The 26,063-nt window shown below is 40.5% G+C and overlaps 1 protein-coding gene across 1 annotated transcript; it reads left to right on the top strand.

The window, feature by feature from the left end:
• Positions 1–1,032: 1,032 nt before the first annotated feature.
• On the top strand, positions 1,033–24,474 carry EIF4E (eukaryotic translation initiation factor 4E). Its single transcript, XM_048941256.1, has 7 exons — positions 1,033–1,094; positions 9,539–9,645; positions 11,278–11,373; positions 13,103–13,166; positions 15,106–15,219; positions 17,185–17,324; positions 19,238–24,474. The coding sequence occupies exons 1-7, from the start codon at positions 1,077–1,079 to the stop codon at positions 19,350–19,352; spliced, it is 654 nt and encodes a 217-aa protein (XP_048797213.1). The 5' UTR covers positions 1,033–1,076; the 3' UTR covers positions 19,353–24,474.
• Positions 24,475–26,063: the final 1,589 nt, after the last annotated feature.

Genomic DNA, 26,063 nt, shown 5'->3' with positions numbered 1-26,063 from the left:
GCCTGAAGCAGATGTAGCTGTGTGTTATCTGCTACTGCTCCCTACGATGCAAAAAGGAAATAAGGGCATATGAGCCAGGAGGAATATGCAGCACACTCTGGATCAAATTCCTTATCTAGACAGGAGTGCGTGCCCAGGGCTTGCCAATTTACAATATCCCGACTTGGAAGGGATGCACAAGGATGAGGGAGTCCGACTCCTGGCTCCACACAGCACCACGCAGGCCGTATGACCGAGTGCGCTGTTCAAACACTCCTTGAGCTCAGGCAGCTGGGGCTGAGCCCACAGCCCTGGGCAGCCTGCTCCGTGCTCCCGCCCTGTGGTGCAGACCCTGTCCCTAAGCCCAGCTGCCCCTCCCCTGACACATCTCCACGCCATTCTCTCAGGCTCTGTCATTGCCACAGACAGCGGAGCTCAGCACCATTCCCTCCGCTCCTTGTGAGGAGCTGTAGGCTGCCATGAGGCCTCTCCTCAGCCTACTCTGCTCTAGGCGGAACAAACCCAGGGGCCTCAGGTTTGTTTACTCGTAACCTCTAAAGATTCAGCACCAGACTAAGGTCTGCCTAAATCTCGGTGTGGAGAACGCTTCTCCCTTTGCCGCTCCCGCAGACCTACAATGAGCTCTACGACCTCTGCATCCCGTTAGCACAACCCGCGGGCCCTTCGTAGGCTGGATCTACCCCTGCTCTCACCGTTCCGGGATTAAGGCGGCGGGCACGCCCGGCTTCCCAGCGCCGCTCCCTGCGCGGAGCCACCGGCCGCCAGAGGGCTCCGCGCGGCCTCCCCGCATGGCGGAGCGGCGGAGCGGCGCCGCGTGCCCGCGCGCTCCCAGCCTGCCCCGCGCCGCAGACTACAGTTCCCAGCAGCCACCTCGCCGCGCCCGGCGCCCGACGGCCGGAGCCGGCGCCCGCCCTCCCCCTTCCCAAACGGCCGCCGGGCCCACGTGACCGCCGCGCGGCCAACCGGGTTTGTAGCCGTTTTTTTTTTTTGGTTTTTTTTTTTTTTTTTTTTTTTTTTTTTTCCCCCACCCGCCCCTTCCCCTCCCCGCGGCGCTGGTGCGGCCAGACCGAGCTAAGATGGCGACCGTGGAACCGGTGAGTGCCTCTTTCCCGCTCGCCGCACGCCGCTGCCTCGCACCCCGCCGCCCCCTCCTTTCCACTCGCTGCCCCTATTCCTTCCGCCGCCGTTCCTCGGCGGGGCCGGCCGGGCCGCGCGGTGCCGGGCCGGGGGCGGGCAGGGCGGCGGGGCCGGCGCGGGGCGCACGCACGCACGCACGGCGCCGGGGGGAGGGGAACGCGGCGCGGGAGGTGGCGGGGCCGCGGACCGCGGCGGCGCCCTTTGTGCCGGGCTTGGGGCGGGCGGGGGCCGCCGGTAGGTGGACGGCGGCGGCGGCTGGACGGGGAAGAGGAGGAGGCGGGTGGCGCCGCGTGTGGCGCGCGGGGGTGGCCATGTTGCCGGGCCGGCGCGGGCCGCCGCTAACGGCGGCACTAACGGGTCCGAGCGGCCGGGGGGAGCGGCAGAGAGGGCGGCCCGTCCGTCCGTCCCGCGGACGGCGCCTTTCCGTCTCGAAGCCCGCACGCCGATGGAAGCTTTCTGGGCACTTCGTGATAACTAAAAACGTCATTCTTTTTTCCTACGTGTGCTTGTGGTGCTGCGCTCTTACAAGCGCTGTTCCTGCCTGCGTTTCCCCGAAGAACTGGAGCAGCTGGAGCTGGCCGAGGCCCGCTATCGCTCTGCTCCCGTGGGCTGTGCGTGACCGCCTGGCGATGGGGCGAGGACCAGAGGCTGAAGGAAGGGCTCTTTGTGGCTGCTGCTTACCGACCGTGGGGAGCCCGTGCCTCCTTTGTGGCACTGGGCGTTTATATCCAATAATCACTTCGCTGTTTTAAAATAAAGATTAGTTGTAGTTTGTGAGGCAGGTGGCCCTATAACCTTTTGTAGAGGATGTTGTCTCTCTTGCAATTTTCTTCTATGAACGAAAAAACTGCCTTTATTAGCAAGGAGTGATGGGGTTGGTCAGTGTCTGTGAATTGCCTGGCAGTTCTGGGAAGGCAGAGCAGCAGTTGTTGGGGCAGCAAGCTGCAGTACTCTGCCCGCGGTCATCAGCTGCAGTGTTAGGTATTGGGTTTGCTGTCCCATACCCGATCTTTCTGAGCTGTAGCTGCGTTTCCAGAGGTGAGAGCTTTGTGTCAGCTCACTGCTTTGTAATGGTTGCTGAGCTTGGTAGGTGTTGGGATAAACAATGTGTCATATTGATGTCATATTGATGGCCGCTGGGAATGGGAGCTATGCAAAGAGCACAGCTCAGTAACTCCCTTAGCTGTGATGCTGGTGCGAGCATGACCATCTCTGAGCTGCTGTCAATTTTGCACAAGTGTGTGTCTGCATACTGAACTAGATCTGGGGCCTTATTGAGCCAGATAGAAACAATGGCTTTTGTCACACCATTTCCCAGTGAGGTTGGTTCCCCAGATTCAGTTTGTCGTGCAGTGATAAGCAGTTGTGCTGACCCAGTGAGAGCGGAGGATGGAGCAACGCTTAGAACTGTTCAAATGGCATTGCTGCTGAAGGGTCTGCCTGCAGTGAGATATGCTTGTCTTCAGGAAATAGCTATCAGCTATGCTTGTTTATTTCTAAATGTTTTTTAATAGTTAAGCTTTTGTTTATTATTCTTCTAGGTGGCTCACATTTCTACCTAAGCATGGAGTCAAACCTATGTAGTGACAGAGATCTTAGATGCTTAGTGTTGCATAAATACTGCGTAATGTTCCACTGAACAAATTAATTCTATGGGGATGTGAGGAATTTGATTATCATGTGATCATATGGAGCTTCTGTTCCTGTAGACCTTCAGAATCTTGTCTGAGGTTTAGCAGGGTCCTGCTCCACATTCTCAGTAACGTACAAGTTCTAGAATCGTTTTATATCTTATTAAGGGACTGGAAAAAACTTACTGAAACTATTTAGGAATATTGAGTACTGCAGAGTGTCCAGCTGCTAAGAAAAGCAAGATTACTCTGTATAAGTCTGTTGTACAGTGGCTTATACTTCCACTGCAGAGAAAATGTGATCGTTTGCAAAATTGAATAGTAGTATCTATTGTTATTTTTTTTTTGTGCTGTCCCAGATGGTTGCTCTTCTAAGACTGTTCTAGATTAATTTGTCTGAATATGCAGAAGTGTCCTATTAGTTGGTTCATCTATAGCCTCTGAGGATTACTGTGATCAGATGACACTGTGCAGAAGTCCACAAAGTCAACAGTGAGACCAATAGTAATGCTTTAGTGAACAGTAGTTTACCAAAGGTGACTTTAAATTAAAATGTAGCCATGGAGAAACTAACATGTTAGTGGGATAAATTGTGTGGAAGTAATTTATGTGGGAGCAGTTGATCCCTTATTGCTCAGATTGGAAACAAACGTCATGATTCTTTGTTTTTCTTTCTGACAGCTACTTTTGCACTTGATCAAATGTGGTTCTTAGATATCTAACATCACATTTCAAGAGTATATTCAAGTCATATAACTTGAGAAACACTTGTTAGGCAAAATAGTCAATAGGTAGGACTCAAAACTGAGCTGATCTTCCTTTAAATGAAATGGTATTACTTCTAAGGGGTTATAAACATAGTGGTATAGGGTCTTGAAGTTCTGGGGAGTTCAAAATACCTCTTCAAATACAAGAGGTGCTGAGAGGTATTAGTGACAGAAAGGTGGCATGTAAGTTCAGTGCAGGCCAGGTTCAGCTTTAGGTTTACTCCTATTACTAGGCATTTCAGCTATAGCCTTGTCCCTCTCTGGTTGAAATCGGTACAGTGCTCAAGTGTGGTACAGTCAACATAAATGTATCTTGTGTGCTGTTGAATAATTGAGAGCTTGTAGCATGAATTGACCTCCTCACTGTAAATTACATTTCTGGCAATACAAAGCCTCCTATATTATTTTAAGAGAGGGAATGTGTTGGGCATCATGTAACTGAGATAAACATCTTTCTGAAAGCAATTTAAGAACAGATGTGCTTCATAGAGCATATTGAATTTCAAACTTATTTTGAGCTAACGCATTAAAAATAGTATGAGTCTGTGTTATGTTGCTTCTGCTGATTCAACTTGCAGGTCTAGAGGTACATAGGAAGTTTTGATGATGAAGCGTGACCCTTTGGTAGCTCTGTAAAGATCAGTGTGAGCTTTGAGTGGACAGGGCAGGGAATCAAATGAGCGGTACTAGAAGACAGTGTGAAGTGTGAAAGGGAAATTTCTTAAATCCTACACTGTAATATTTTTCTACATTGTTCAGAATGTGAAGGTATTACAAGTGTTGCCAGTAGATTTATGTGCTATGTAATGTTTTGTTAACTGCCTGAAAATGACACTTGCCCTTCATTAGTATGTAGTGGATGTAAGGAAGTAAAATTTTGACTGTTAAAGTTTTTCTAAATGTGTAAAACAGTTGTTGAAGTAAATAATCTCTTAATCAGCACTCCATTTTTCTTGCGTCTAGTGCTGTTTGTTCCATTAGCTTGTGTATGTTATGTGCTTTAATTGGGCATATCAGTCTGGTTTCTGTGGTTGAGGAACGACCCCCCTGAGCATCCCTATGCTACTACATTTTAAAATGAATTACTGAAAACTGAGTATCTTAGCTTTTCAGCCAACAATGTGCAATTCCAGCCTTGGTTGCAAGAATGTCTCTATATACTTAGAGTCATTTGGGTGCTTTTTGTCTGTTATGTAGAATTGTTGATTATGGAAATGAGAGATGTTACACGGTAACTTTTTATTCCTTGAGTTATCGGAGCTGTTTTCAGCAATTTTTGGGGAGGGGTTTTTTGTGTATCTTAGATGTAGTGCAAAGTGTTGCTAGTCATCTTTTCCCACTTGTAGGTTTCACGTTCCAGTAGCGTGGGCAGCAGTAGAGCACAGACTGGTGTGAGATGTGGCAGTACTTACTCAGTCTCTTGTTCCTATCCCTCCTGTACTCATGTTGCATTTCTCTCCTGATTTGTTGGGGTATCACTCACTTAAAATCAAGAGCCATGTTTGCTTTCTAATGGTGAATACCTTCTGGAAGTCTGTGGTGCTCTAAGTTACAACGTATGCTGTCAGGGTAGTTGTTCCTTGTTAGGCCTTGATATGTCATACCTAAGCTTTTTTTGTTCTGGTGTCTGGAAAGCCATTTTTCGTTGCTGGATTTGCAGTAGGTGCTAGTGGTACCTTTCTTCCAATTAGTAGTACATATACTCCATGCGATCTTTACCTCTGTGTAGTCATTCCTGAGTTGGGCATCAGTCCTGCTGATCTGTACAGTGCCAAACATGTTTTCTGTTTTCTCTCAGCACATAGGATTTGCTTGTGGGTGGGCTTAAATCCTTTTTTGTCTAGAGTATTTGAGATAAATAACTCTTGATTTTTGTACTGTGTGAATAGTTGTCTTAACTGTGGTGCAGTACAGGTATCTACAAGTAGCACCAGGAGATAACTGACATGCTTTTGCCCTAGACATCTGCTAACTGGAGCACACATTTTTCTTCTTTTGGAAACCTGAAGTGAAGAGGTGGAACCACTCAGATGTATCTTAGTTTGGTTTAATTCAAAGAAACTGCACAAGCTTCTTCTGCAAGCTGAATTCTGTGAAGTTGCACCAAGAATGCATAGTGGTGTGAGGTTGCTTCCTTCTGGAACGTACATGTCATTCTTTTAACTGGACTTCCTAAACAACTTTTGTAGATTATTAAATCATGGATGTGGTCTGGGCGGTATCTGCGAACACTGGGTGGAACCTAGTCAAGCGGGTTGCTTCTTTTAAATAACCTGACTATGCAGTTCTTGCAGTGAGCAGCACCCATTTCCTGTCCCAGCAACATGCACACCTTCCTTTCGTGCACTGGTCATTATGTGCTATGGAGAAGGAATGAATAACACCAATTAAGTCTGCAAGTGTCAGAATGCAGGTAACGTGCAGATAGGCACAGTCACTAAGTGCTGAGTAGGTGAATGTTTCACAGACTTCTGCAAGCTGATTCCTACATCAAGAAGCATGTGGGTAGTGAATGTCACTCCTAATTACGTGCTGTTGTGTTTGAGTAGTAGGATTGGCCATTTGAAGCTTTCCAGTCTGGCTGGTAATGCTACCATCTTTCATTACATCTGTTTTAAAAGCAACAAACCCGGTGATGGTAATAGTAGACGCAATGTCAATTTTAGGTTAAAGAAGGAATTAGTTATGAGCAATAGTAAAATACTGTAAATGAATGTAAGTCTAGAAGCCCAGAAACTGTGGGTGGAGGCAGACTGGCTTTAAGTTAATAGTGCAGCAATTGCAGGACTTCAAGGTGTGAACTGGTAAAATGCATGAAACATAACTTTAGTTTGTGCTGTATTTACAGCATCATGTAAAGGTGGTGTTGGGTGCGTGCTTGTGGTTTGCTGTAGGATTTCAGTAGCTGGAAAGAGGTTGAGCACAAGAAAGGGATTCTGGCGGTTACTGAATTGGCGTGCTTTGTGTTTGATTAATGGGAAATACTTTGCTGTACAAACACTTCTGTTTGGTTGGAATGGTGAGATAAATGAGATGAAAAGAAAAGGAGCCTGTATGGTTAACTAACTAAAAATGAAAGTGCTTCTTATTTTGATGGATAGCGCTGGGAAATAAAAGGTAGTGCATATGAGCTGCTTTAAGCTTCTGCCTGAGATTAAGCAGAAACGTTCTGTGATACAAAGCTCCGCTTCCAACTTTACACCTGTTTCCAAGTTTATTCTGATGTGTGCAGTTGTGCTATCCTTGATGGAATCCTCCTCAGGCTGGGCTCGTGCTCAGGAGGAGCTATGTGGTCCTGAGCTGGGACCATGGCCAAGTCTTAGAAGTGAGTTGTCATGTGCTGCTTTGGGCAACAGCTTGAAAGGATGGGTAGTCTGAGTTTCATTGAAGTTACACAGCTTTCAAAACATCTTAAGAGACTTATTATTATGGTGACTTAAAAACATTTCTGCGGAGTCAGATGTCTCCATTTGTTCCAAAATGGACTTTCATGTGGTTACCCTGTCAAGGGTGACCATTGGTATATATGGAGGTATTGAGGCTCATTGTGTTTTTGCATTGTCTGCAGGTGCTATCTTAAGCCTTTCTGGTGTTGTCTTCCATTAGAAACAAGAAATTGCATCTATATGGTAGTCCTGCATGTGCTTGGTTTTGTATTAATTCTTCCACTTGGGATTGTTATGTTTTAGAAAGAGTGACCTGGGAGATGCTAGGGTCAGCTCTTTGTATGTTGAAAGCTCTTTGCTGAGCAATATGAATGAGTTTGGAAAGTACTCTGTATTTGACAAAATGCTGTTGAATATAAAAGTCTTCAGCACTTGACATCTACTACGTACAATTGATTTACAACTGTAGAGTAATGTGAATGTAAAGCAAGTATTAGTGCTAACCCTTGCACTTAGTTTACTTCCCAAATACTGATCTTTCCTATTTTTTTTTTTTTTATTTGCACATGTAATATTTCTGGAACCCTTCAAATTAAGTCTTTGGCAGGCCGTTCTGTGTATGCCTTGATTTCATGTAGTATACTGCAAGCTGAAACTCAGGGGAGCTGCTGAAATACTGCTTTGGTGTATTTGGTAGCTTTTGTGCACTGACCTTCTTAATTTCTTCTTTGGGACTCCTGTGTATGATTAAAGGGAAGGGTGTGGATCTAATCCCATCAGTTTAAAAATAGATGGGCCTAACACTGGAAATCTTACTCTAGATAAGATTTGAAATGCTCATTGGTGTTCTATTTATTTCTTGAAGGACTGTTTAGTGACAGTATTTCACTGGAAGAGATGGGACAGATTGGCAAGCCCACAGAGGCAGTGTTAAGTAGTGATGGATCTTTTTAGGAACTCTTCAGAAAGTATTTGTTCTCTTAAAAGAGGTGGGAGATTGTACAACCTACCCCTCGCAGGGTGTAAATCAAAGCAGTGCTATAAGTGTCGCTGCCCGTGAGGCCGCCTTATCCCAGTCTGAGCACGGGAGTGTATGAAAGCCTTCTTAAATGTGGTATAAATTATGTTTTGCTTTTGAACTCATGTCTTTGCTAGACTGATAAAATAAGCTTTTTTTTTTCTTCTTTTTTTTTTCTTTTCCCCAGGCGTGAAGGTGTAGTTTCTCTGAAGTTAACTATATTGCTATACTTAATTGATAATGAAAGTCTGTGTTAAGCCAGGTCTCTGGATGTTGCCAGAAGAGTTTGTCAGCTGGTCTTGTGAAGGTTAAGTGCTGCTTGTTATCACTTCAAATCCATCTCGCTTTTCAGCAGCTCTGGTCATGATAAACTGAGTAACTTGGGAATTGCTCCCTTTATTAGATGACTGACTCAATCCACTGATTTACTTATTCCACTCCTACGTTACTTTATTCTTTTAAGACCACAAAAATTAAGCTCAATTTAAGTGCAACTTGTGCTTTGCTGTGTTGAGGAATGACTAAGGTCTTTGGGCTTGCTGTAGTTCGTATTTGTTTATAGTCCTGAAATGCCTTTTCTGGATTTACTGGAGGAAATGAGCTTTATTGCTCGTTTCTTGCCTTATTGCAATATTCTAGCATCAATTGCAGATCAGGGAGAGATGGTGGTAACTGGGGAGAGCATTTGGGCTCACAATAAAGCTTTGTATTCCAGCTCTGAAGGTATGCCATTAGAATTGCAAACCTGGCACAGTGGTTTCTCAAATGACAAGCTTGATGGGGAAGTTTCGTGCAAAGGCAGTGTTATTTCTCTTTTGGGTTAAAATATTTGATATCTCTAACACTGTAGAGATTGGGGGGGGAGGGGGGGGGGGCGGGGGATGAAGGGGACAGGCCAAAGATTTGGTCAAACCTGTGGTAAATCATGTGAAATTACATTTAAGTTTGATGTTTGAGAACTGATACATGTTTAAATTATGTTGCTTGGTGCCTGAAACTTTGTTAGCAGTGATGTTGCAAATAAAGATACCTACTTACCAGCTTAGTTTCCCCCGCCTGTAATATATAGTTGCTATGTAGTAGCGACTGTATATTGAGGGGTTCTGGGTGTGTCTCAGACTTGGAATAGCACATTTTTCTAACTAAGCAAGGATTTTGTACCTGTTTGCAGTGATGCCTTGTCTTATCCAAAAATCATCATATTTTCATTCTGAAGGTATATATGTTCTGGGAATTAATATAGAGGTTCCTATTCTAGATAATGTACTGTACTGTTTGTTTCTGAAATAACTCAGCCGCATCTTAGTTGAATACAAACAACTAAGTTCAGTGAACAGAGCTGGGAAGAAATGACAGACAGCAAGTCAATGAACAGCTCAGTGTGAGCTCCTGCAGCTGGTATTGTGGGGCCTGTTCAGGTGCTGAAAGATAAAGGAATACAAATTGTGCTTCTGTGATGTGATTTGACACCCTGCCCTCCCAGTCCAATTTGAGTTACAGGAATTCTAAGTTTCTGCGGTCTTAAAGTTACTTGAGAGAGCTAAAGTACATCAGTAAAAACTGAGAAGGAACTTATTAATAAATCCTTTCTTCAAACAGGAAACCAATCCCAACCCTCAACCTTCAGAAGAGGAGAAAACCGAGCCAGCGCCTACTCAGGAGGTTGCCAGCCCTGAACAGTATATTAAGCATCCACTACAGAACAGGTGAGTAGTATGAAGCCGTGATGTGGAGCTGAAAGTAGTAAAGCTGCCTTATTTAGCCAAACTGCTTATTAGACTTGAAATAACTGGAATGGCTGGTGTCTACAGTAATAATGTCATCACCTGTAGGAAACACAGCAGAAGAAACACTGTGAAGAGCTAATGCATATGCTTGTATTAATGTCTCATCAAGAGAAAAAGCCGTAGGGCACCTGAATTTTCATTTTTATCAAGAAAAACATGGAGTCACACTTGGAAATAAAAAAGAGGCATTGAAAAATCCAAGCCCTCCTATCTAAATTCTCTGTTTAGCATTCAGAAATGGGTGCTACTTAATTTAGTAAGCTACTATGGCTTTCTGACTGTGCTGCAGAGACAGTAAGGGCTTCTCGAGTGTAAAATTTCTTGATAAACCAGCACTTGGACTGACTTCCTGCAGAAATTTTAAGCTTACAGGTTAAATTTGTTTAAATGTGCAAAGTGACTGCAGGAAAATACATATACCTCAAATAGAGCAACTGGGTGCTCATTTCCTCAGCTAAGGAGCTGCTGAGAAGTTGCTGTTAAGTGCTGCCCTAAAGAGAACATATTGCAGTGTGGCTGGCCTCTTAACTTCTTCTTTTTTGAGCAGACAAGGAGAACTATATGGCACGTTTCATCTTTTCCCCTCATTCTCTTCTGTCCACTTCTGTCCCTTTTCCTGTGAACACTTTGCTTAAATTCTTGCTGATGCTTTCCTATGAGTGGGTATGGGGCTTTTTCTAGAAAATAGGTTAGAAATAGTCAGAAAGGCTCAGCAAATGGATACGAAGTGATTTCAGGAGTACTGTGGGAAGATAAATCTTCTCTAGTGCTACCTTGAGTCAGCTCAATACTCCTGAAGTGATCAAAATGAGCAATAGGCCTGTTCTGTTAAATGCCTCCTGAGGTATTCCCTTCCAGCATTTTAGACAATATTCTTCTGATTCTTAAGGAATGTCTTTGAGTATAAAGATATTTATTTTTTTTACATTATGTTGAACTTGTACTCAGTTGAGATGTGGAAGAAAATAGGGTGAAGAATTTAAGTAAGTACTCACATATACAGATTTAAAAACCTGAAGTGAAGTTTAAGCTGGTAGTTTTATAAACAGTGAGTTCAAGTGACTTATTTACATCTGCTCTCCTGGTGTGTGAATGCTAGGGAGGCATTCATATATGTAACCTTAGAATGCTGGAATTAGCTTTTGACTTTTACAGAGAAGTTATGGAAAAGGCAGCTGAATTGCTAATTGGACTAATTGATGGTGCTTCAAACCATGATTGTTACTGGTGGGAGGACTTTGCAGTTTGCCAATGGCAAAAAGGGGAAGCATCTGAGGCTTAGATATTTACTCTTAGAAATGACCCAAACACATTTGAAATAATTACCTCAATGAAATAATCAAGTCTTGCATGACTGTTCTAACTCTAAGGTGCATATTGCAGAGCTAGATTTTAGAAATTAGTTTTTCATGTTGCCTGCTAATGAAAACTGCTTTCCATGCTAATAATCTCTCAAGGCTTGCAATTACTTGGTATATAATCAGTACTGAATTTTATTTTTAATGTACTTTAATTCTAGATGCTATTATTCTGTATTCTCTTCTCCTTTAGATGGGCGCTCTGGTTTTTTAAAAATGACAAGAGCAAAACTTGGCAAGCAAACCTCCGTCTGATCTCAAAGTTTGATACTGTTGAAGATTTTTGGGCGTAAGTGAACATGTTTCAGTCTGTGCAGTGTTGATATGTGTTAGCTAAGTTTATGCCAAAATCAGAAGGCATAAAGTTCTTCATTAACCACAACTCTTTGGAAATACTTATAAAATTGAAGGCCAGGTCTACTCCATTCTTCAGAATGTGCTAGAACGTGACCTTTGAATTAGGTATAATTGGAGAACTTCTTCATACTTTAAATGCACGTATTTTTGCTGTTAGCAGTGCTTACGGTCGTATATACGTAGCATTCGTTTAGAAAATGGCATTTGTGCAGTACTGACGTGAATCTGTAAACTCTCAGAGGATCTGATTGTCTTTTAGTTCCAAATTTTGCTAGTTTGTTACATTCTTAGTTAGCTGGCTTATATGCAAGAATGCCTGTATCTGAAGCATACTATTTGGAAGGCTGATGAAAATTAGAAGCATCCTTGACAGAATGGTAGGTGTTTCAGAAGAAAATTCATTTCAAGTTATAAGTCTACGAAAACAGAGGAAGAAACCCTTTTGAGGAGAGACTCGTGTTTTTCAAATGCTCCAGTTAAATTCCCTTTGCTTTCTGGAAGATTTCACCTTCCAAAATAATGAGATGTGGGTCAGGGAATGTTCTGTGCAAGCTGCATGAGACTGAGAATGGGAAAAAAAGCATTATATACTTGATCGTAGGTACTATGTGCTACTTTGAGCATTATGGTTCTTAGGGTTTCTGGTGCATGTCTTCTTTCAGATCTGTATTGTCTCTTAAGCATGGAGTAATAAATAAAACTCATCAGTGAAAGTAGCACCACCAGAGAAGAAACGCGTTAAGATTTTAAGCTAATATTTGTCAGTGCAGTCATTGGAGGGAGGGGAGTAGGATTCTGTTCTTGAAACCAGTTTTTGTATCCCCAGTGGAATGTGTGATAAATGGTTTGAAGCTTATCAGTATAGTTGGTGATGGGTAAGTTTTTGAGCTACATAATGAAGACTGTGGAGAAAAAGTGTCAGATATCTCCAGTCAAAGTATAAAATAAGTCGCAGTAATTAGGCATGGTCCTGTACTAAAAACAAAACTGTTACTTGGTCTTGGGCTACAATTTAGTGTTAGATGCATGCTGTTTTCTGAAGTCTCACCTTAGCAGTGCAGGAAAGGAAAGCACCTGTTTCTGTAGTTGTGAATTTAATTCTGGCTGTATTTTGTATTCTTCCAGTCATCTGTTCTTGCCTTTTGAGTTCTTATTTCAGTTTGAATTATCAGGCCTACAGTCTTCAGCTACAAAGTACTGTAGTGAATAAAATCTATTTTAATGCTTTTTAAAATCTCTCTTTGCAGAGAGAATAACCATAGGAGTATAGATTGTTATTCCATGCATATATAGAGAGAAAGAATACACATGCACAAAACTTTCTTTGCTGCATGAAAGTTCAATAAGTTATGGTTTTTTTTAACTGTTAGAACTAGGTTTAGAAGAAGGAAAGGTATTTCTGGAAAATACTGTGATATAAGAGGCCATACTGAGGTACAAGTGTTGATGAAACCAGCTTCCATTCTGCTTCTTTAAGCTAGAACTTAAAGCTAATGCTTTTGTGCTCCTGGGAAAAAAGCAAACTAGGTAACAGGGTTGCTTCCGAATAACTGTAATGCTGTTTAATTTTTGTATTTTATTCAGTCATGTCCTAAATTCTTTAGGTTTTGTGCCTTAAAATAATGTTTAGTTTTTAATCCTGCTGTTTTTCCCTCCAATAGTTTATACAACCATATCCAGCTCTCTAGTAATTTAATGCCTGGTTGTGACTACTCGCTGTTTAAGGTATGCTTGCTACCCTTTTTTCTTCAGTTGTGGATGTTGATCGATGATTTCCCAGCTAAGCAAGGCAGTGTCCAAACGTTTCATTTTAGACATGTAGGAGCACAGTTGGAGGTGTCCTAAAAGTGTTAATTTTTAGGGAGTCCCAAACATGTGTGCTCTGAAAATCACGGTTATCGATACTGAAAATGGAAGTAATTCCTGCAGCATTTTAAATACAAAACACTTTGATCTGTAGTTATATTTTCATTCTAGCTTTTAGATGTTTATATGAATAAGTCTTAATTTTATGAAGAGAGATTTTTCCAGTTCTGTCACTGTCACATAAAATTAGCAAAAATAGTTGAGTTCTATGGAGAATTGCAAAGTGCTCCAGCATTTAGAATGAATACTACTAGCCAGCTGCACAGCACTCCTGTAATTAATTTTTATGATGCCAGTTAAGTGCCATATTCCTTAGGCATGAAATAGAAAATTGTACACAAGGCTGACAGTTATTGAGCATTCAGGTTAGCTAATAGAAAATGCCAAGGAGAAATTATACATGAAATCCTGCCTCTTGTCTGGAGTGGACATCTGATTTGGAGCTCTCAATTAATTCCTAATCTCTACGAAGTGCTTCTAACATACAGCTTCCTTTCTGGATTCAGATACATAAATAATCATGTAAGTACTGATGCCTGGCTTCTCCTTTGCTTATGAAACAGACCCTGGCTGGGACCCCTCAGTAGGCTGTATGCAAATTGTAAATCCCAGCAGCTTTGGGCAGTGAGGAGGTAGTTATGCTTGCTTTTGAGAAGGTAACAATATTTATGTTGTGAGAAACTTTACTGGTAAATGTTAAGAAACTGATCCCTTCAAATCTTAGGAAAAAATACAGATCATGCGTGTATTTTTGTCTGAATCCTAAATTTGCCTCTATGTGCATCCATTCAGTGTTTGCATGTTATCAACAGAAACTTCAATTTCCATCTATATGGAACAGGTATAGAGTTGTCAGCTGTTGTGGACTTGAGTGATCTCTTGCTGTTGTCCTTCAATTGTGACCTCATAAGAGTTCCTCTTAAAGGTGATGAAGCAGTTTGAGCTCTGCAGCTGCCACTGAGGGTGTTAAATTTGAGAAAGTGAACTGGCAGTGTTCCATCCTGTAGGTTGAACATTTAATTAGATTGCAGCTGAAATTCTATAGTGTAACTCTCTTAATAGCCATTTCTTGTCTGAATTTTTCAGTCCAGAAAATTACCTGCTCTTTTTTAATGACTGACCTTCCTTCCTGAAGTTCAGCGTGGCTGGTAAATACGAGAGTGGCAGCTGACTTGTTTGCAGGTTCAACGTATCCCGAGTCATTTAATGTGGTACAGGGCCTTTGGTAATGCATGAATGAGACTGTAACTTATTTCTAAATAGTCTGCTGATTTCTTTTTTTTTTTTTTTTGTGGCCCTAGTGATTAGAACTCTCTTATTCTCACCCCATGTTGCAGGAAGTCAGAGAGAGACTGCCAGGGTGTTTAGTGAAGTAATCTTCACACATAAATGGAGTACTTGGCCAGTGTTGTGCTGAGTCCAAGACTTAAAATAAGGACTCCAGAATGTGGCTGCTAATTTTATCTGGTTTCAGAGAGGGCAGAGTGGATGTTTGACTTTGCAATGTATTTTATGTTACACTGCGTAGCTAAGGCTTCAGCTTGGGCTGGGAATCTTTCGTGGAAACAATGACTTAAAGAAAAAACGAAAATAAAAACAACAACCAAAAAAAAGCCACTAGGAAAGGTGTGCTTCTTAAGAAGTTTTGGAACTTCATTGTTGGCCCCGAGGTATTTCCAGACAAGTATGTATCCCAAACTATACTTCTGGGTGCTGTTTCAATTATCATTGGTCTGTTGCTTATACCCAAGGGAAAGTATAAACCAAATCTGATATAACTTCTGACTGTTCTTTTCAGGATGGGATTGAACCCATGTGGGAAGATGAGAAAAACAAGCGAGGAGGCCGATGGCTAATTACACTAACCAAACAGCAGAGACGAAGTGACCTTGATCGCTTCTGGCTAGAGACAGTAAGTAATATTGGCCTTAAAAGTTGCAGCTGAAGAAACTTGTGTTTAATACTTAAACTGCTCTGTTATTCCTGTGTGCTGCTCTGGACTTACAGTTTCATGCTAACATATTATTCCCATGCAGGCTGAGTTTTGTTGACGAGCTGCATTTGAACCACGATCTTTTGAAATGATGCTTGATGTAGTCGTATGCTATTGAATATTTTCTTAGAATTTTCATGATTGCTGTTTGTTATACAAAACTTTTCCCATAGGATGTTCTCAACATATTTGTACAACTATCAGAGTAATACTTAGTCTTGAATATGACTCTCAAGTTTACAAGTAATTATTTGTTTACAAATACTCTTACAGGTGAATAGTTCCCAGGTTTTGGTCTTGCTGAAACAAGTTTCAGAATTGTTTTTTCTTCTTTCTATACTTATCCTAACACTAGAATAAGGAAGGAATAGCAAAATCTTCCTATATACTATAAAAAATGTGTTTTCCCATTGCTGTTACTTGTTTTGGAATATACTTTTTTAAACATTAAGTATACTTTTAGAGATACCGTGTGTCGCAGTAGATATGCTGTGGAAAAGAATACTGTTGTACTGCCTAGGAACTAATAAAGTAGTCTAAAAGATATGGTCTGGTTTTTAGGGGCAGCTATTATATGCAATATAATGCAAAGCAATTTCACAAAACTAAACTGATCAAGCTAGCTTTTCTTAACAATCTTAACAATCTCTTAACAGGAGATTGAACTTAGTTTGAGAAGACTTTCCTCTTGTGTAGCATTCATGAGAAATTTGCTTGACTGGTGCTTATTGAGTATTGTAGCTGTCTTTGCTTACTTACGTGCTGTTGATGAATGTTTTTGAACGTTCATGTGGTTTAGCCTTTAATCTTTATGGCTTTCACCACTTGGTGGATGTGAGTACCCTGCTGTTGGATGTAATCTTTGGTATGTGTAGCTATGCCTGATTTATTCGGTAGCACACCATCCTTCTTATTTCATCGATGAAATCAGCCCTTGCAGTTCTCAGGAGCAGTGGAAGACCTGCTTTGTTTAATATTTTGCAAGAGTGTTAAATTTTTCAAAAGTTGTGACTCCAGAAAATTAATGTAATGAGCAGTATGTTTAAAATGTAACGTGCTAGTGAAGTGGCAAAGAAAAGTCCATTTAGAGATGAATACTTCAGTGTGGAGAACAGTAACTACAAGAACTTATCAGCTTTGAATATCTAAACATTGTGTTGCACAAGTTGAAAGTTGAAGATTTTAAGCATCACTTTCAGTTAGTGACATAACTCCTTAGAAACCTCACGGCAAGTTATCGTCTTTGTTATTTCCAAACTTTGCCATTAGAAATCCGGGAAGAGAATCTTGTATTATTGGTACGCTAGTGTTGATGCATTACAAACCGTTGAGGATACTGATTTCCAATTCATAGTTCTTAGGAACTCTGGATTTTCTTAAGTGAAATGTTTGATAGGCAATACTTCATTAGATTGCAACTGAAAAAGTGGTACTTGGTTTGCCTTTGAATTGATGCGTTTCAGAATTGAAGTCAGATCTTAGGTGATGCATTGCTCAAATAGTTTCTCACAGGTTCCTTCCAGTTAATGAACGTTAACTAAAATTTGTCTGTATACTTCATAAAGAATAATAAATTCCTTTAATTCCTGCACCTGTTTGGATCGAGGACTGAGAGGGAGGCATAAGTGATCATCTGTCAGAACTTGCATCTGTCAAAACAGAAGAGACAAACTTGAGGAAGATGCTACTGCCAACTGAGTTTACAATCACGTGTAACATTTGGAACTTTGATAAGACACAACAGAATACTGTTGCTATATGGCTAGTGGATATAAGCAGTAAAACATAATATTCCTCAAAGTCCTTTGTGCACTTGGTGTTTTGTCTGTGGAGCAGAATTCTGACTTTGAACTGCTACTTTAATTGTTAATGTTTATTTTGTAGCTGCTGTGCCTTATTGGGGAGTCATTTGATGACTACAGCGATGATGTATGTGGTGCTGTTGTTAATGTTAGAACTAAAGGTGATAAAATAGCAATATGGACAACTGAATGTGAAAACAGGGATGCTGTTACGCATATAGGGTAAGTAATGTGATTTGTTTCTCAAATGAACGTGAAGTGTAACAATGCATTTAAAGCTGGTTAATTAAAAATTTGCTTTTGGCAAATGTAATCTGAGCAGAGCTGTATCCCACGTTCAAGTAACTCACTGTAAAGTTGTCTGCTTCACTGTTTAGTTTCTATGGGCTCGCATCAGCAACTTCATTGAACTACTGTACTCTATTTGCTATAGTATAGAAATAATCAAGAGTTCAACACAGACCTTGGCAGGAGCTTTTAGTTCCATAATGAGGTATTGTAAGTAGTTTTTGTAAATAGTGTAAATTCTGTTGCAGCATGCCAGTTTGTAAAGCTGGCTAGTCACTAACAATAGAGCATTCTAAACTTGTTCTTGGGAAAAGGATGCTTAGAAATGGGAGATGGAAGCTCACCAGCATATTCTCACTTTTGATAAGAGCTGGGTAGTAACGCACTGCAAAACTACAGATGGTTTTCTTTTTGTCTGTTTACATACTAACCAAATTCTGGATTTCATGGATCTGATGCATGAAATGGTGTGTTCTAGTCTTTGTTTTCATGAAAGACAATAGCTATGTTGTTAAATAGCAGACTAAATGTATTCTCCTTAACAAGTATTGCTAAAACTCATGGATTCTTTTTGCTGTGATATTGATATTTCAAAGTGTTTCATTCAGTCGCTGAAGGCCTCTTGAATATTTACAGTGGTTTACAGAGGTTGTTTCCAGTTCATCAAATTGGTCTTAAGCCAAAATTCAACTTTCAGGCATGGCAGCTTTCAGGGTGGCTCTTAAGCATCCAAGTGAGGCACTTGGACCTCTGAATGTGGCGAGGTCAGACTTACAGAGACTGTTTAATTACAGTATGATTTTTGTTTGCTGTTAATCACCTTTCAAGTCTCAACAACTGTGGTACACATCTTCTGCTGATGGAAAATATCTGCTAGGTTTGATGTAAGGTTATTTGAGTACGCTTTAATATGCTGTTAACGGCTAAGATGCCTCCATTGAAGAACTACCTGTAAAAGCTGAGACTTTGCAAACTGAGAAAAGCTTGAGTAAGCTACCTACTGTCATGTTGCCATAACTGCAAATACACTATGTCAAGCTTTTATTTATATCCGGTTTTAGTTAAAACTGGAGTAAGCTATAATCCTGAAAACTGTCCCATTATGATCAGGGTAAGCTAAAATAATTTTATCAGCACTGAGAAAGCTTGTTCTGTGGCTTAGTCACAGAGGTTGCAACCTACAGCCACTAGCTTACATCCTATACTCTTAACTAAGCAGCATAGTGTGTGTGGGGGGGGATAACGATGACTTGATCTCTGAAGTCAAAACATCCGAGCTGAGATTTTCCTAAAGCTTTGGTTTGTTAGGTGTCTGTGACAGTGCTTTAATGAACTGGGGGCAACGGGGTCCTGCTTTCTGTAAGTTTTCAAAGAAAGAACTGCGAGTCAATTCAACTCACAAGTGTGGTGGTAAGCTGGCTGTATTTCAGGAAATTGCTGTTTCATTTGATGTAAGCTACTTTACCATCTCTGCAGTTCTGGAACTGTGGCTGATGGCTTCCTGATAGTTCTTTGCTTCTGTATGTGTGAATACAGCTTGATGTTGATGATACTCATGTGAATGCAGTAGAATCAGTGTTTTACAGTTACGTGCATTATTTTTTGGCAAGAATTTTATACAGATTTTTTTTTTTTGATGCAACAAGCTAGAAAATTCATGTTTAAAGTCCCTCACTTGTACCTGAGAAATTTTCTAAACCATTTCAGTTGGTAAGACAACTAAGAGAATTCAGTTAGTTAGGCAACTGTTTGCATGGAAATAGCAGAAGATCTTAAATGCAGCTATCCTGTTACTGATTCCTTTTGAAGGGCTTTGCTTAAATTATTCTTCTGTTTCTCTTCTCCAGGAGAGTATACAAGGAAAGATTAGGACTTCCTCCAAAGATAGTGATTGGTTATCAGTCCCATGCAGACACAGCTACTAAGAGCGGCTCCACCACTAAAAATAGGTTTGTTGTTTAAGAAGACACCTTCTGAGTATTCTTTCATAGGAGACTGCGTCAAGCAATCGAGATTTGGGAGCTGAACCAAAGCCTCTTCAAAAGCAGAGTGGACTACATTTAAATTTGATTTCCATCTAAATGTTGCTAAGATTTGTGAAAAGTCTAATTCGCCTTTGTCTTGTACTTCTGTGTTCATTTTTTTCTGTTTTGGCTGAAGTAACCATTACCAATCAAAATTTTAGTACACCCCCCTGAGTCATAAATGTTTTCCTGGCCCACTCTGTAATAGCTTGGTAGAAACATTACTATTACAAAAAACATTTGTTTATCCACAGTATTCAGAAAAGTTGCATTTCTGTACCTGCAGGAAATTACTCTGTTTTACATTTGCATTGTATGCAGTAACATTTTGCTGGTTTGGAAAAGAGTATGGTGCATACAGTTTTCTAGCAATTTTTTTATACAGCATCACCTTTGCTGTAACCTATGCTGATGGCTGCTAGATTAATTTATTTGTTTTCCCTATTTGATAACATTAGTGATATATTGATTTCAGTTGTTTTTGCTCATGTAACATTGGTGAAGAATTTGGGAATATGACAAAGGTGGAATAAACATTAATTTTGTGCATTCTTTGGTAATTTTTTGTTTTTTGTAACATCGAAGCTTTGATACAAATTTATGCATTTCAGTCAAATTCAGTGATCTGTTTGTGTGATTTCCTAATCATATTTGTGGATTTTTTTAATGTAACACCATAATTTACATTCCTTACTAGAAATAGTATGTCTGTTTTTGTATCTTACGCTGTATTTTAACACTTTGTATTACTTAGGTTATTTTGCTTTGGTTAAAATGGCTCAAGTAGAAAAGCGGTCCCATTCATATTAAGACAGTGTACAAAACTGTAAATAAAATGTGTACAGTGAATTGTCTTTTAGACAACTAGATTTGTCCTTTTATTTCTCCATCTGCACAGCAAGTATTTGTACTTCTTGTGACAAGGCAGTCTCTGCTGTGGCTTCTCTTGTAGTGTCTTCCAAGAAAGATGAGTCTGGAGCTATGGTTTATTGAAACTTTTACTAAATCCATTAGATAGCACCCTAAATGAAAGTGAAGTTATGTTGATGTGGCTACTGTTTTCTCTTAGTGGTTGGTCTAACTGATGGTGGTTTGCACGGTTTCTCTTTTGGCTTTGGTGCATACCAAGAAATCTGAAGGTACTTGAGAGGCCATCTGGTTTCTGGTGGCAGTTACAGTAGAAGCACTGAAGTGAATGGTTCTGCTCTAAATGTGTAATTGCTGTGTGAAATAAAAGTCAAGAGCACTAGAGAAATGGCCACAAAACAAATGTATGAGGAACTAGACAGTCTGTTTTGCATGTCTTCCTGTGAAACAAAACTTTGGTCTGAACGTTCCTGTGGGAGCTGCAGGTTAGTTTGACATGCAGGATTAGGGGAGAATTTTGGAGAAGGCCACTGAGTTCAGTTCTCATTTTGAGTACGATACTAGAACCTTTTTCTGTATAAAAGTAGAGCATACAGCAAATCAGTGTTGTGGTGTTCTTAATTTTTAGTCCTTTAGGATCTTAACAGGACTGTATAGCTCTTTAAGCTTAAAGGCAGATGCGTATTGGTTGTTGGTCTTCAGTTGAATTCCTTGAAGCAAGTTTAGTCACTCACTGGTGATGAAGCTTTAGTTGAATTAGGCTTTTTGGTCTGCCTCTTAAGTATTTCTACATGCGTAGGTAGACTTAAACACTTTCTTGCACATTTTATAAGAAAGTAGTGCATTAGATAATACCAGAAAGGCATTGCATTAGCTTCTTAATCTCTGTCTAAAAAGAAACACTTACATAGCAGGTATCTGTGTCTCATGACATCTAATGATACTATGCCTTCAGTACTGGTCATTAACTAGGATGGGCGTTGAAGGTGGGGAGCACCGTTAGGCTGTTTGTATGCTGGTTTCTATAGATTTTGGTGTAACTGTTTGCCTGCCCTTATTCAGCAGGATTGTAGAGCAAGATGAGTTTGTTTCGTAGGGCCATTCATAGAATATAGTAATCTCTACCTGTTTTCAGACTTGCTACTTCAGTAGTCATCTTTTCAATTAACATAAGCTCAAATTAAGTTTCTTTAAACCATTTCTGTTCTGTATCATAACCCCCAAGATGAATAAAGTTTATAATAGCTTTGACACTTCCTAATAAGCTAGTATTTATCCTAAATAAGTAAGACTTGCATGCATGGAAAGGTTAAGATGAATCAGTTTCTTGAGAGCTAACTTTAGAGTGTTTAGGTACATGTCATTTGGGAGCACTGAATCTAGGCTCACTGAAGTGAGCGTAATTCAAAAATGTAGGTAGCACTGTCCATCTGTGAAGAGCTTCAAGTTTAAAATGAATGCTCTTGTGAGAAGGATGTAGTGTTTTTGTTTAATTTCACTACAAGACTGAATAGAATATTGTTCAGGATAGCTGCGTTTGCTCACCTGGAAAGGTGATTGATGGTATTTTCAGTGTGGTCTCAAATTTCTGAGCCTACTTAAGAAGCCAACTGACTTGCACCATAGTTTGAAAATTTGCAATAAGTTGACTTGAAGCTTTTCACTGCTGAAATATCAATTGCTGTGTTTCTAGGAGACTCGAGTGGAAATTAAATTACATATTTACTTTATCAAATATCTAACCTATGCCTGTGATTTCTTGCCAGAAAGTAATAAGTGACCATGAACCTCATTCTCTCAAACTTGCCAATTGTTTTGTGCTGCATAATGTTGTTATGGTGGTGTAATCTGTATTCTTACAGGATACTATGGGAGAAACCTGAGAGCTGTCCATTCTATGTGTTAATAAAATAGCCACTGCCTTGTAGAACAAGAGGCAGTAGACACTTAGATTTGTTTAAATAACTAGTTTTGTACAAAGTATTTACGGTCATTAAACACTGACAACAGCTAACCACTTACCTAAATGTGTTTCAGTAAGCCTGAGAAGACTAGACAATAAATGTCTGAAGTGTCAATTTTGAAGTGTTTTTATATGGTACAAAACCAGCAAAGCAAGGAAAGAAAAAAAAGTGATTCTGTTCAAAGAGGTGCATGAATGTGCCAAGATAGAGCCAGGGAAGCAGGGATAAAAGATGAGTACGTATGAATCAACAGCTTCTGGGTCTCTTGTAAGTCTTGGAATGGGCAGTGTTTTTCATTAGCCCTTTCTTGTCCATTTGTAGCTTCACTTTCTTGTTTCAGACTGTCTCTCGCTCAGGACAACTAATTTTTACTGAGTTGATCAAGTTATGGAAATTTGGAGGAGTATTTTTTTTTTTTTAGCAAAACTTAAACTGAGCTTAAAACTTCTACTTAACAAAATGGTATCTTGGCCTACAGAAAGGCTGAGAAAAATACTCTATGGGACCCTTAATAAAAGCAAAGAACATTCAGTTTGGACCTAGTGAAGTGACTTGGATCATCTCTGGTGTATGTAACCTCGTTTCCAAGAAGTTTTGCATTTGAGTCTGGAGCTGATGGTTTTAAAACTAGTCTGTGCACTGGAGAGAACTAAACAATGTGGTTGAGCTTTCTGGTGAAACTCATAGAGCTTTCAGGCTGCCTGGTTCTTAGTTGTTGGTGTTTTCTGTATGAATCCATTGCCCTCTTGAGAACAGTCAGTGGTTTCCACAGTTTTCAGTGAATAGGTTTTAGTTAGGTCTCACAAAGTTCGTAAGGAGAATGCGTGCTTTCTCGTATTCAGCAAGACGTCGTCTTTTTCTGGGAACTGAGGTTGTATGACAGGAATTTACTTTGCTTAGATGACTTGTTGGTATTCTCTACTCCTCCAGCTGTACTCTCCACTTCCCCTGGAAGTGACATCGCAGTAATTTATACCTGACCGTTTTGTTTCAAGAGTCTATCCCAGCTAGGTGAGCAGGAGTGCAGAGAATATTAGCAAGCTGTGGAACAACCAGTCTTAGCTATCCAATGCACCTGCTGAACCTCCACATTACCATTTCAAAGCTCCAGAAGCTGCTGAAATTTGAAGACTGCATTTTGATCTCTACAGCGTAGCTGCTTGAACAGTATCACTGCCGTTTATCTGTGGAAGTTTTGTATTCTGCCAGAACTTGTTTGCAGGACTCTAGCTCTGCAACAAAGCCTTTAACAAGCACTTAAATTCCTTTCCACGTAATTCCTTTCCGTTGTCATTTCTGCTTCTGCTCATGCCTATGGCTGCCTGGCATTTTCCCAGAAGGCTACGGGATGCCCCATAAGCCTTCCTGTTTAGAAATAAAGCAGATTCTGATGTCCAGAGAGTTAAATGTGAATTGTGACTCAACATGATGATTGTTTTGTTTCCCAGCACTTTTTGTGTGATGCCTTAAATGTAAGAACAACCTAGCTGAAGTCAGTCTGTTGGTATCAATTGTGTGTAAACTCAGTTTTCTTATCCACTGCTAGTGCTGAGCCTGTGACAAGCTTAATCACGAGTAGGTGAGGTTTATGACTGCCTGTACTTTTCCCATTTCATTTTTTTCTAAAATGTTTTAAACTAAAGGTAAAAATTTACGGAGTCCAGTCCCTGCTTTTTTGGTCACTACAGTGCTACAGTGTGTGGAGTTCCAGCTGTTGCTAACCTGCCCCTTGGTAAAGACTGTGACTTCTTTGGCATGGTCTACTTATGGGGTTTTCACTTCTTTTTTTTTTTAGCCATGTATGATAATAATGGAAATGATACTTGAAAGTATGTGTGTGAATATATCATATAAAAGCAAAAATGACTCATCTATTTTTTCTATTTTTCAGAGTAGAATACTGTTATTTCTAAAAGGTTTCTTTGGATGACTTTCTGTAACTAATCTTGGATTTTGCTTATAGTAGGTAGTTTAGAGCAATCTTTTTTTCCTTATGTTTTGTCTATTAATGTTACGTTACTGAAGAGTTGAAGCCAACCTTACATCTAAGGTTTGGCATTTTTGGAACTAGAGCTATGTTTTGTTTGAGCCTTTTCTTTCTTATGTACAGGGTAGTTATCTTAGTGCATTTCACCCTGAGCCATATAAATATGCAGAAAGTTTGACCAATTTAAAGGTGGTACTTTATTTCTGTAGCTTGAATGAAAATAAAGCTTCTGAGGAACTGAACGTCTCGGCTTCTTGACTCTGTGTGGAACGTTAAGGAACGTATATCGAGGATAAATGAATAAGCTGCTGCTTTGAAATGCATTCGCTCTTCAGTTTGTTGGAGCTTCTGTGTAGAGAGGGCTTCTGCAGCTTGCCTTGCCCACAGCTCAGCCTTGTTCTAAACAGTGCATACAGCATGACTAAAAATGCTGCTGACGGCTCTTCTCTTGTTTACCATAGTTTCTCCAGCAGGAAGGAATGGAGACTTGTTTGGGTGGCACCAGCTAGCAGAACATTGCAGCTGAACTGAAGTTGGAGACAATACCTGCAACCTTCAGGAAAGGTTTTAGTTTGAGTCTGGGCAATCCATGAGGGACTGTAAAAGGCCCTTGCCCTGTAGGTATATCATTGCACAGCTGTTCACTTAATACTGAAGACTTTCTTGGGATACAAGTGTAGATAATTTAACTCTGCTGCTGTAAATTCATTTGATTACAGTTTTCTTGTGTTTGTGAAGTGGCAGTGTTATTGTGTAGGCAGGAAATGGTGAGCATTAACTTTGAGAAGTGGAAAATGCTGCTTTAAGGCTTCCCTGGACCCGATGAATTCATCCTTGGGTTCATTCCCTAAAGCAAGGTAGAAACATCTGCAAGCTAGAATCTGGGAACACATGCACTCCAAATTTTGGAGGCTTTTAAAGTAATACAAGGCCTCTCAAATCTTAGAAGTCATCAACAGAGATGTAATGTTCCTATGCACACAAACTGGGGACAGCAAGGAGGAGTGAAGGATAAGGCCAGAAGTAAGGTTTTCTCAGGCCATGGGAGTTGTTCAAAGGTATATTGGGAAGAAGTGAAAATTCGAACAGATTTGAGCACTCACACGTTTACCTGGGAAGCAGTGTTGGATTCCAAGATCAACTCTGCTGCAAGGAACTAGTATCACTTCTCTTTAAATGCTACCATGTAGTTAATGTTTCTCTCTGCTTTGGGGTCAATATATATGCGTCTGCAGGAACATTTAAGTATTACAGAACTGTAGGGGTTGGAAGGGACCTCTGGGGATGGAGTCCAGTCCCCCTGCTCAAGCAGATTCCCAGCAGTAGGTTGCACTGTATTGCACAGAAGGCTGCAGAAGTAGCCCTAAATCCACAAAATCATGGTCACTTCACCTTGTGAAATGACTGCTTCAGATTGCAATGAAGGTGAAAGGTGAGAAATCTCTACATGGGGAATTACTAATGCATTGGAGTTTGTAACAGTGGTGAATATGAGTCAAAAGCTGCAACAGCAATAACTGGGGGATATGAGTTTTTCAATATTTAGATACAATATGTTGAAGAGTAGATGGTTTTTTCACATTTTTATGAAACGTGAAGCTGGGTGTAAGCTTCTGCCATGTGTGCTGTTTGTTACATGCAGTGAGCTGCAGGATTGAGGTGAGGTTTTCAGCTCTGCCCTCTAAGGTCATGTACTCTAACTGGGCTCATTATAGTGCAAGAATGTGCTCTTGGGTCTGCTCCACCTGATGTTATTGCAGTAAACCTGTCACCTGCGGGGTTTTTTTTGATGTTGTGATACAATCCAGGACAAGTATTCATGTGAAATAGC

Source organism: Lagopus muta, chromosome 4, assembly GCF_023343835.1.
Source record: "Lagopus muta isolate bLagMut1 chromosome 4, bLagMut1 primary, whole genome shotgun sequence".
Taxonomy (NCBI): domain Eukaryota; kingdom Metazoa; phylum Chordata; class Aves; order Galliformes; family Phasianidae; genus Lagopus; species Lagopus muta.
Note: the sequence above shows the minus strand (reverse complement) of the source record. Positions and strands in the feature narration are given on the sequence as shown.